Source organism: Capricornis sumatraensis, chromosome 14 (assembly GCF_032405125.1).
Source record: "Capricornis sumatraensis isolate serow.1 chromosome 14, serow.2, whole genome shotgun sequence".
Classification (NCBI taxonomy): Eukaryota; Metazoa; Chordata; class Mammalia; order Artiodactyla; family Bovidae; genus Capricornis; species Capricornis sumatraensis.
The window spans coordinates 58,994,244-59,006,678 of NC_091082.1; the positions used below are offsets into that span (position 1 = coordinate 58,994,244).

At 42.9% G+C, this 12,435-nt stretch overlaps 1 protein-coding gene across 1 annotated transcript in view; it reads right to left on the reverse strand.

Moving 5' to 3' along the window:
* The window catches only part of SPEN (spen family transcriptional repressor), an 87,764-nt gene extending 76,648 nt beyond the window's left edge, over nt 1–11,116 (reverse strand). Inside the window, exon 1 of the mRNA XM_068985974.1 lies at nt 11,034–11,116. Coding sequence (XP_068842075.1) covers nt 11,034–11,116 — 83 coding nt within the window. The remainder of the gene's footprint in view (nt 1–11,033) is intronic.
* Between the last annotated feature and the right edge of the window lie 1,319 nt (nt 11,117–12,435).

Below are 12,435 nucleotides of genomic sequence, written 5' to 3' on the forward strand. Positions count from 1 at the left end.
ATTAAGAAATTAAATTAAAATTTACTAATTTAAAATTAATTTTTAAAAATTTAAGTTAAAACAAAAAAAGAAATAAGGTTGAGGTCAGTAAGGTTTGGGGGAAATAGAGCAAGGGCAAAATTTGCTGAGATATCACATAAAGTGAATGACTAACACCCAAATACATGGAACAGTGATGGGACCTAATGTTACTCCTAAAAAACAAGCTCCTTACCACTCCCTCTTCTGAATGACTAAGCATATAATACAGTTCATATTGATCCTGTGATTAACCTCATGTCATAAAGTCAGTGGGGAAGTAGAATCAAAACCAACAGTTTAAAAAGTGAGGTTGCTCTAAATCTGCCTACAAATGGCACCAGAGGCAGGTGATTCATCCATCCACAAGTTGTCTCCTATAAGGCAAAAAATTGAAGACAAAAACATTCAAGTAATTTCCAGCTCCACCTTCCCTGCCTTGCCTTCTACCTCCCCTCAGTGTCGGTTTTCAAAGAGAACAGGCAAGAAGGAGGGGATCTGATGCCGCGGCAGCAGGGGCGAGGAGCCCAAAAGTAGATGAGGCAGAGTGGCTGGGCTACTGGCTACACTGAGAACATGACTAGGTAAAGCAGCAAATATTTTGAGAATAACAACAGTCAGGTTTCTCACTGTCTGAGAAGCAGTTTATAAACATGGAAATGGGGAGTTCAGAAAGAATCCTCATGTATTGAAACATGTGCGAACATAGCTTTTAAATATATGACATAGTGGTACATGTAATGTATATATATGCATACATTTTGGTGGTGGTGGTGCTCAGTTGCCAAGTCGTGTCCAACTCTTTGTGACCCTATGGACTGCAGCACATCAGGCTTCCCTGTCCTTCACTATCTTCTGGAGTTTGCTCAGATTCACATCCATTGAGTCAGTGATAACATCTCATCCTCTGCCACCCTCTTCTTTTGCCTTCAATCTTTCCCAGCATCAGTCTTTTTCAGTGAGTCATCTCTTCATATCAGTTGGCCGAAGTATTGGAGCTTCAGCGTCAGCATCAGTCCTTCTAATGAATATTCAGAGTTGACTTCCTTTAGGATTGAGTGGTCTAGGTTTGTCATACCTTTCCAAGGAGCGAGCATCTTTTAATTTCATGGCTGTAGTCACTGTCCACAGTGATTTTGGAGCCCAAGAAAATAACATCTGTGACTGCTTCCATTTTTTCCCCATCTATTTGCCATGAAGTGATGGGACCAGATGCCATGATCTTAGTTTTTTGAATGCTGGATTTTAAGCCAGCCTTTTCACTCTCCTCTTTCACCTTCATCAAGAGGCTCTTTAGTTCCTCTTCACTTTTTGCCATTAGAGTGGTATCATCTGCATATCTGAGATTGCTGACTCTTCTCCCTGCAATCTTGATTCCAGCTTGTGATTCATCCAGCCTGCCATTTTGCATGATGTACTCTGCATAGAAGTTAAAAAAGCAGGGTGACAATATACAGCCTTCTCATACCCCTTTCCCAATTTTGAACAGGTCAGTTGTTCTGTGTAAGGTTCTAACTGCTGCTTCTTGACCCACAAACAGGTATCTCAGGAGACAAGTAAGATCATCTGGTATTTCCATCTCTTTAAAAATTTTCCAGCTTGTGATCTACACAGTCATAAGCTTTAGTGTAGTCAATGAAGAGGTAGTATACATATACACACACAATACACATCCTCTTATCTCTGTACCAGTGAGTAAACTTGCACCCAGATCTTGGTTTCTAAATATCATCCCTCATGAAAAGAACCAAGAGTTTCCTGGACAAATGGTTGATTCCAGGACTGGGAGAGGGAAAATACAAGATAAGCCTTTGTTGTTGCCAGAAATAAATGTTTAAGAGAATACTGGGGAGATAGCAAAAGAGCAAAGTAGCCAATTTGAAGGGGTTCCCACTGGTCAAATCTAGAATGATTTGGGTATCAAAATAAGCAAGCCCTGAATTAAAACCTACAGAAAAAAATGGAAATCATATATATGTGTGTCTGTACGTACACACATATTTCCAAATATATATTGTTGTTATTTGGTTGCTTGGTCATGTCCGACTCTTTACAATCCCATGGACTGCAGCACGCCAGGCTTCCCTGTTCTTCACCATCTCCTGGAGCTTTGCTCAAACTCATGTCCACTGAGGTGGTGACAGCATCCAACCATCTTGTCCTCTGTCATCCTCTTCTCCTGCTTTCAATCTTTCCCAGCATCAGGGTCTTTCCTAATGAATCGGCTTTTCACATCAGGTGGCCAAAGTACTGGAGTTTCAGCTTCAGCATCAGTCCTTCTAATGAATATTCAGGACTGATTTCCTTTATGATTGACTGGTTGGATCTCCTTGCAGTCCAAGAGACTCTCAAGAGTTTTCCCTAACACCACAGTTCAAAAGCATCAATTTTTTGGCGCTCAGCTTTCTTTATGGTCCAACTCTCACATCCATACATGACTACCAGAAAAACCGTATCTTTGACTATATGGACCTTCATTGGCCAAGTAATGTCTCTGCTTTTTAATATGCTGTCTAGGTTGGTCATAGCTTTTCTTCCAAGGAACAAGCTGCAGTCATCATCTGCAGTGATTCTGGAGCCCAAGAAAATAAAGTCTGCACTGTTTCCATTGTTTCCCCATCTATGTGCCATGAAGTGATGGGACTGGGTGCTATGATCTTCATTTTTTGAATGCTGAGTATTAAGTCAGCTTTTTCACTCTCCTCTTTCACCTTTATTCAAAATGTATATATATATATTCTCAATATATATATTTATACTTTGTACATATGTATAAATATATACATTTACATATGTATATATACATATATTTCCAAATATATATATGGAAAATTCTTACCTACAGCAGAATTACTGAAGAAGTAATCATAGTAATAGATTATCATTTGGCAACAATCACAGCAGTATATAATACAGTCAAGAGTTAACAATGAGGGGACTTCCCTGGTGGTCCAGTAGATAAGACTCCTAGTTTCCAGTGCAGGGAGCCTAGGTTCAATCCCTGATCAGGGAACTAGATCCACATGCCACAACTAAGGCCCAATGCAGCCAAACAAAAATGGAAACATTAAAAAAAAGTTATCAAAGGATGTTAAGGCTACCGGGTTTAGGGCTGATGATGGAAAAGACTATCAGTACAATATTGGATATCTTCCCATAAAATGTTAATCAAATAAAAGTGGGAAAATAGTGAGGACACTAATTTTACTAGGTGATCAAAGTTACCATCACCAGTGTGGGATGAAGCCATACTGTTTCCATATTTTGATAAAGCACAGAATTATTTCTGTGGTATATCTGGCAACAAAGCAAGACCTGATCTGGTCACAAGGTAATACTGGACAGACAAGGGTGGAGGGCCAGCCTACAGACTAAAAGAACTACGTTCTTTAAGACTATGAGGCACATGAGAATTAAGCATAAGAAACTATTACAGAAGGATGACACCCAACAACCAAAGGCAATACATGGTACTGGCGAGGATCCTGGATCAAAAAGGAAAAAGGGACATTGCTGGGATGACTGGCATTCTTTGAATGAGGTCTATGGATTGGGTAATACTGTTATACCAGTGTTGATTTCCTGGCTGAGAATACTGTATGGTGAAATGCAGGAGTGTCTTTGTTTTCAGGAGGTACACACTGGAGAATATAAGGGTGAAAAGATGATATGCCAGGAGACAACAAGAGAAGGTAATGGAAGAAATGTGGCAAAATGCTAACAACTGAGGAATCTGTGTGAAAGGAATGTGGGAATTCTTTGTACTTTTCCTTAACTATTTCAAAATAAATTTTAAATGAAAAAAATAACAGTTAGGCAGTGGATCTAGTTATATGGACTGGTCTTCATTCCTATGAATCAAATGTTATCTTTTCAAAGAGGCCCTCATCATCACTGCCACCTCCATCACTCCCCATCCCTTACTGTGCTTTCTTTTTCCTCATAAAGCAGAACAGGTCCTGGTTGATGGGTCACTGGAGCTAAATGATGGTAAACGGGATTAATTTACTGTTTTTCTACTTTTGTGTATGTTCAGATTCTCCAAGGTAGAATTTTAAAAGTAATCCACAACACAGATTGACCATACAGTATCGTGTGTGTGTGTGTGTGTGTGTGTGTGTGTGTGTGTGTGTACAGAGAGAGATTCATGCTTCATGCTGTCTGCAGTAATCTGCACATACATAGACACAGATCTTGACCCAGGGATTGAACCCGGGTCTCCCACACTGCAGGATGACTCTTTACTATCTGAGCCACCAGGGAAGCCCCCATATACATACATATATACAAATATGTGTGTGTGTGTGTACACATCTTTATTAATGCATTAAATAGAAGTATTTAGCAGGTCTAAAAGTTTATTGTCATTTCAAGTTGTGATGAGCATAAACGATATCTGCAACAACTATAATGTGAAATACGAAAATACATCTGATTGGTGTTGGTGATCATCACAGGTACTGCTCATACTACCATGCTGGTACTACACCACGATACAGTTAAGAGTTGACAGAAATGCTAAATTCTGATAAGAAGTTAGTGAAAATAAAGATACAGTATTTTCCAAGCCAAATTTAAGTACCTCCTCCTAAATTCTGGTCTAAATGGCAATAGTTTTCATTGAGTAATCTAATATCCTTTTGATATAGTAAAGTGCTAAACTTTTAAAATATTTTTTCTTTTAATCTCAGATGACTTAAATAATTTTGAGTGGGAAATTCCCTGGCAGTCCAGTGACTAGGGGTCCACACTTCCACTGCAGAGGGCATGGGTTGGTTCCAAGGTTGGGGAACTAAGATCCTACATGCCACAACATGCAGCTCCCCTAGGGGGAAAAAAAAATTTAAGAAAATTTTTAAAATCTTGAGTAAAAAAGAGTCTTTAATGCAGACAGCATGAAGCATGGATTTTAAAAAGTAATGGTTGAAGGGCTTCCCTGGTGGTCCAGTGGTTAAGAACCTGCCTTGCAACACAAGGGACACTGGTTCAATCCCTAGTCTGGGAAGATCCTGCATGCCATGAAGCAACTAAGCCTGTGTGCCACAACTTCTAAGCCCATGCACTGCAACTACTGAAGCCCACACATTTAGATCCTGTGCTCCTCAACAAGAGAAGCCACTGCAATGAGAAGCCCTCATACTGCCAAGAGTAGCCCCCACTTGCCACAACTAGACACAGCTAGAGAAAGCCTGCTTGAAGCAACGAAGACCTACCATAGCTAATACATAATTAAATAAATCTTAAAAAAAAAAAAGTTGACAACCAAATTCTTTAGTGGGCTCTATTATTCTTTTAAAAAAAGTAATGCCCCCCAAAAAATTCATACCTACCAATTTACTGACTTACAAAAGATGCAAATCACTATATGTCAAATGTAAAATACAAAATGTTTTTAAGCAGAGTACAAATATTTTAGTTTTTAAATAAAAGGAATAAAATGATTGGGTGAAAGTTAAAAAAAAGAAAAATCACTGAGTCTATTTTAAGAATCAAACAAACTATGTTAGTCGCTCAGTACTGTCCAACTCTTTGCAACCCCATGGACTACAGCCCACCAGGCTCCTCTGTCCATGGAATTCTCCAGACACAAATACTGGATAGGGTAGCCATTCCCTTCTGCAGGGGATCTTCCCAATCCTGTGATGGAACCCAGGTCTCTGGCATTGCAGGCAGATTCTTTATCATCTGAACCACCAGGAAAGCCCAAAGAAACTATAAATATATTATACATAAGAGTACATATACTGTGCATAAGCATGATTAAGACTGTAACAAAGTCAATACAAGATATAACCAGAAAAATCTTCATTTCATTTGTCAATGTAACCGAAAGTCAGCATCTAATACAAAGATACAAAGACATACACACACTCTCGAAGTTTAATGCTGGACCAAAAATCTAGCACCAAGTATAAAACAAAAGTAATATTAAGTGTTTTCCATTTGAATGTTCCACAAATATTCCTTAACTATAAGAAATGGAGCAGTTTCATATAATAAAAATCTTTAAACATGCTAGATTTCAATTCATCCTATAATCAAAATGAAATCCTAAGTAATTAAATCCAAGAATTCACTAAATTTAAGTTAGGATTTTACAGAGACATACCACTGTGGGGTTTTTTTAAGATGTTTAAAATTTTCAACGTGGCAGAGAGAGACACATGTAAGGGGAAAAAAATGTGACTGTCTCAATACTTTAACATTACACCAAGAACACCTCACTGCAAAGCATACTTCCACATACTAAAAACCAGCTAGACAGCACCCAAAATTATATAATTTATAATAAGCTGATTAAACATCCTAATTGATTTCCACAACAGAGCATGCTATTTTCACTCAAAATATAAGCAGATAGAAGGCATATAACAAAGAAAAAAATCAAAACACATAGTAGTGTTTTTAATATAGAAAAGTGTTACTTCAGTTAGTCTCCTTGTTCAACAGACTAATATATGTCTATTTAAAGTTGATGAACAACAATTTATTTCAAAGCATCCAATAATGACACTTGGGAGCACAATTTTAACGACTATATACACTCAAGGTATTTTCAGACTGCAATGTTTACTCTAAATACTGTGGAGTAGTTTAATACAGCTCAAACACTAGGGACTCTTAAAAGAAAAAGCAAAAAAAAAAAAAAAAAAAAAACCACATAGTTCCCAATCGGAATATGCTAGTTTTCACAAAAAATTCAATTTTTTAAAAAATTTGAGCAAAATTTGAAACTAAGGGGAAAATGAGACTTGGAAGACTATTTGGAAAAAAAAATTCAAATTACCACTATCCCTGTAACATCTGTACGTCTTTCCAAAGCATTAGTGCTCACAAGATTAAAAATGTCTCCGAATTCAAGCCTGAAATCTCTTCATAAGCATACCAAACACCTGAGTAATCAGTCTACAAGAAAGGTAGTTGGAAAAAGGTGCCCTCTATACAAGTCAAACACCTTTCTTCTTGGCACTGAGCCCTCTGTTCTCCTCCAATCTGCCAGGGGCGTTTCTAACTCAGGAAATAAAATACAAAATTTCAAGCATTTTGTGTTAATTTTTAATGCTAATTTTCAAGATAAGTATAAAAGTATTTTACTTCATTGTTTTAATGAGCAAAAGCCTATCATGAAAATAGGTATTCTAAATTATAACACTGAGAAACAGAGGTGTTTCTTCATAGAAACCGGCTCAGCCTAAAAGAATAAACCATAAAGCAGTCATGCAGGCTAGGATGAGTCAAATTTGTTTAGTCTAAAAATATCTCTAGTCATAGAGTATGTGAGGATAAGGAAACTCTACCACAATACTTTATTACTGTGTCCCAGAAGTAAAGCTATCCAAATTCACGTAATGTAAAACTGAGTTTCATTCTTTGACAAAAATTTTACATGAACTACTACCTTGCTCAACCTCTGTAAGATCTTCAACCTATTCTTTAGAACTGAGAATGGATGGGAAGAACCTGAATATAAGATTTACTTCAAATCTGAAAATAAAATACAGAGAATTTTTTTTCTTCTAAAGGGTTTTATTCATTGGCTCATTCTAATTCAGGGAATCGCCTCAGCACACACACCTCTCCCTCTAACAACTAAGACAGCAACCAATTGTTGTATAACTCCTCCCATCCCCCCTTCAATCCAGCTAACACACCATACAAAGGAGAGGACTTTCTCTATTGTGCAAATTCAGTCTCTGCAATGGATCTTTGTTAAATAAAATTTGATTCAGAAATACTTAATTCTTTTCAATCAGTATTTTGAATGCTGTTAAAATAATGAGCACATTATATTATTCTTATTGCAGGAAGGTAAAGCCAAATTTTGAAAATGTTCTGATTACATTCTAAAGGTTTGGTCTTTCTTCGGCACAGAGAAAAAAGCCAAATCAGCAAGCTTCCTTCAATCTATTTCCTACCAAACACTCATCAAAATATAAATAAAGAATTGGCTCTGATCGACCCCCATTCCAAAATGCTTCTCAACTATCCTGCTCCCAAAGCTGTCTCTGAATCATTCTTTAAAATTCAAACACTTACTACAAAGCCTAATCACTGTTACAAGAACATTCATTTTGAAACATTTTATATAATGTATTCCCAGTGTACACTACTTAATCCCATAAAACAGTTATTAGTTAATGTTGAAATCAGCTAGGGAAAACAGTGAAAGTAGGTACTTTAACCTCAGTCTTAGTATAGGTATAGGCATAGTTTTTCTCATTATGATTTCTTTAAGACATCAGAAGTGAATATTCTTAAGTTTTCTTGCAAAGCTACCATTCTGGTGCAACCACTGTTTTATCCCTTTCACTTAAATTATTCACATTTAGCTTCCCTCCCTGTAGCAATCACACATTTTACAAAACGTTCTCTACAATAAGGATAAAAGACCTTGAATTTCTCCAAACAAAGTCCATTTAGCGCCACAGCTGGATCAGCAAGAATATTTCTTGTACACGTTTAAGGATAAACAAGAAGCCAGACATAGAGATTACCTGTTAGGGGGGTAGGGGGTGGGGGGTGGGAACTGGAATTCCCAGGGTTGGAGTAAAGGGAAGATTTTTCTGCAAACCTTTTTACACTCTCTAAACCCACTAAGAATGCACTATCTATCCAAAGATATGAGCAAATTTGTTTAAAATTCTCAAAAGTCGTTTTAAAAATATAAAGGAGTGTCAGGGACACGTGGTCTTACTTAGTTTTAAGATAATCTGCTTTTATCAATAGCATCTGCTTTTGCTCTGCAATAGGTAACACACTGCTTTAAATGCAGTCCTGAGCAATGTGCCAGCTAAACCGTCTTTAACACTGAAACGTTCCTGCAGACCTCCGCCTTCCAAGGCAGCTCGCATCCTCCGCCCGCTCCTCCCTCTGTGCATTCTGAGATCAGCTCTGCTGATTCCCACATAAAGTGGGTCCTGGCCGCCATTTTAGAAAGTCATTCACACAGGCCGGACGGCAGCACCATCTACTTAAAAAACCTTCCAAGACTCCCTCGGATGACTTCCTTTTTCCTCTCGAACCCCTCATCTCGCCAGAGGAATCAAACTGCCCGCGACAGGCAGACACTGTTTCTAGAATCTGCATAATGCCGAAATGACACTTCTGGCCACGTAACACTGAGGGGCAAAGCAAATGCTGCAATGCACGTGTTTGCACGTCGGTGCCTACGAATTTCCCAGGCGGAGACCTACAGAGAAGGTCCGCAAGAAGATAAAAGCAAGCGCATCTAAGTGGCTTTTCCACTCCAATAATCTTGCGCCTGAATGATTTTTCCACCAAAACATTGAAGATACGGGGCCTCCGTATGGGGTAAGGGGTGGAGCAGCGACAGGGAGCGAGTTCCCATCTGCTTCCCCACGAGCCCGAGATCTCCCCTTTGTCACAGGGGACACAGGGGAGTTTTCGCTCCTGCCTTCCCGCTGCCTGGTTTCTCAGCACAACGTAGTAAACACCGGGAGTCCCTGGAAGCGCGCCTCCTCCAGTCTAGCCGAGGACAGCTTTAGTGGGTTATGAATGGCCTCACTATTCCAGGCTCCTTTTCACACGCGGACACGCGCAGACGCGCGTTCCAGCGGTGAAGATTTAATACCCCAGTAACAGCAACCACCAACAGAATCAATGATCCTCCATTTGAAAGAGCGGAGCTCCGCTGCCGCTGCTTCCATTTCCTGATCCAAGCTGCTCAGGAGCGAGCGACGCAACCTATTTTTCCCATGGTGACTCACTAATAAGGGCGCTCCATAATTTCCTTCACTCACTAGATAGTAAGAGGAATTAAAAGTAAACCAAACTTAAAAGCTTCCGAGGTCTTGAATATCGGAAGAAACAGTCATTTCTGAGGACTATCACGTATCTGCCACGGTCCTCTCGATTTACATCGCTGTTCAGTAAAGCGTCATTTTCGGTTATTTCACACCGAGGGCTCCATCAGTGATGGCAGACAGTGATTTCACAAAATAAAAACAAATGCTGAACGCTACTAAAGTAACTAAAATGTATCAAGAACATTTACCCTTTACTATCCCTACTACCCCTGAACAAAAAATACACTCTGGGAAAAATCTTTCTAGAAGAGCTACATTTAACCTGAAAAGGCTTGCATTTTTTAACCACTCATGTAGGAATTCTGGGTGGGAGGGGAGCAGCCGTATAAAGGCTGCCCAGTGTTCAGACCCCGAGGCCGGAGGGCCGGCGCGGCGGGGACTCTGTTGCAGGAGGCGGCTCCTCCTCTGCGAGCGCTTGGTCACCACCGTCCTTCCCATCCAGGGACCCCTGAGCGCTGAAGGCAGGAAGGCGAAAGAGCCGAAACAAACGCACCAGCTTATTCTCGGACACCATCCTCCGCCCAACCCCCCAAAACAAGGTGGGGAGAATCTGAAACATTTGCGTCCATTTAGTTTCTAGGTCTGTGAGCCTTCCATGAGAGATCCCTAGAATCCAGCAGTGTCTTTCCAGTTCCGAGATGCCCCCATGTCACCTACCAAGACTTTTCCGTTTGTATAACCTTTCCTTTCGCACAAAACCCTCTCTAGATCAGACATATCCACGCGTCCGCAGGGTGAGGAGCGGGAGTTGCTCCGGGACTCGGGAGTTGGCCGGGCCGAGGGTTGTCGGGGCGGGGTAGGGGTTCTGGTCCCGGCTCAGGGGCGGCTCGGTTCGGGCGTGTTGGCCGGGACAGCCGCACCGAACCCGGGCAGCGGCGCGCAAGGACACAACCCCACCGTCGGCTGGCCAGCCCGAGAACACCCTCCCGGCGCCGGCTTCGATGAGGCCGAGCGACAGTCGCCTCCTTATTGGGAAGGGAGAGGGTGGGAGCCGGGCCCGCTCCGCCGAGGCCCAACGCCGCGACGGGGACAGAGAGGCGGCCAGGCAGCCGCGCGCCCTCCGCACCGGTCCGTGGGTCTGGCCCGGGCCCCCTCACCAGTTCCGCGCACGGGGAGGGGCCGGCAACGGGCCGGAGTGGGCAGCGGTGCCCGAGAAGAGAGCGCGGCCCCGGGCCTCGTGTCACTCACCGTTTGAAATGCTCGATGATCTTCTCTTCCCGCACATTCTCCGGTAAGTTGCCCACCCAGAGGTGCCTGGTTTCCCGGACCATGCTGGGCGGTGTGCTGGCGACCGCTGGTGCGGGTTCCCCCTCGCCGGCTTCGTACGAGCCCGTCAGCGCCGGGAGGCGGGCGCCGAGGAGGCGGCGGCGGCGGCGGCTGCGGCGGTGGCGTCGGCAGCGGCGGCGGCTCCTCCGGCTCCCCCCCGTGCAGAGACCATCCCTCTCCCCCAGGTTCTGACTCTCGGGCCTCGCAGCTCCGCTCTGCCGCCACCACACACCCGAAGCCGACCCTCGAGCTCCGGAGGCGCATGCGCCCGGGCAGCGGCGGGCGGGGGAGCGGGGAGGAGGGGCGAGCGGGACCCGGGCGGCAGCGACTACGATGGAGCTGGCGCTGTGGCAGCCGGACGCTTCCCACCGGCGCGCGCGGCCCGCCTCCCTCAACGCGGGCGCGCGCTCGTCCGCCCGACCGCCCGCCGAGGCCGAGACGCCGAGTTCCTCCCAGCCCGCGCGCAAGCGCGCGAGGTAGGGAAGAACGCTGGGCCAGGAAGGAACGCTCACGCGCTCGGTCCCAGTGCGCAGGCGCGCAGCACTCTGTCAGGTCAAGCGCTCTTTCAGGCTTGGGGCACAGCGAGTGCAGGAGAAGGTACCGCCTCCAGCGCCTTGAGCAGGGGTCCCAGGCGCTGGCCTGGGGGAAGAAAAGAGAAAAGGAGTTGGTATTCACTAGGCTGCGTGTCAAAGCGGCTGCCGAGCCCTCTCTTCTAGAAGAAGTCAGGACTCCTTCCCCTGCTCACCTTTGGTCAGCTTCTGGCCGTTTCCGGGCACTTGGAGCCGCGCCTGCTTGGGAAAGTATCAGAACAAGGCCGCCTTTCTCACCGCCCATCTAAGCTATGACGGCTGCAGAAACCCATCCCTCCCAAGAATTATTAGCTTGTAACATTAAGCAATTTTATTTTATATAAGATCTTGCGAAACCGTTTGCAAGATTTCTTTGCTGATCGTTACGGTATACCAAGAGTAGAACTGAAATGAGATGGTTACATGTCTGGATAGAGTTCCCCTCAGAAAATTTACTATAAAATCTAAGCAGAGGGAGGGGATTGGAACCCCAGCCTTTCCAGACCTAAGAGCTTTTAAAATTTAAAGCCTACAGTTGAACTTTTTAGTTATCAGAGCCCCGAAGAAAACTCATAAAATTAAGGCAACGGTATTGAGTCCAGAAAAATTGAATTGTTTAGAACGGTCAACAGCTCAATTTTCTTTTACGTTTTTTATCTACAGAAAAACAATCATAGGTGTAGTGCTTTACAGACCAGATTTTAAATATTAGATCTCATTCACTGTCTCCTTAAATACAAGCCAACTTATCAAAC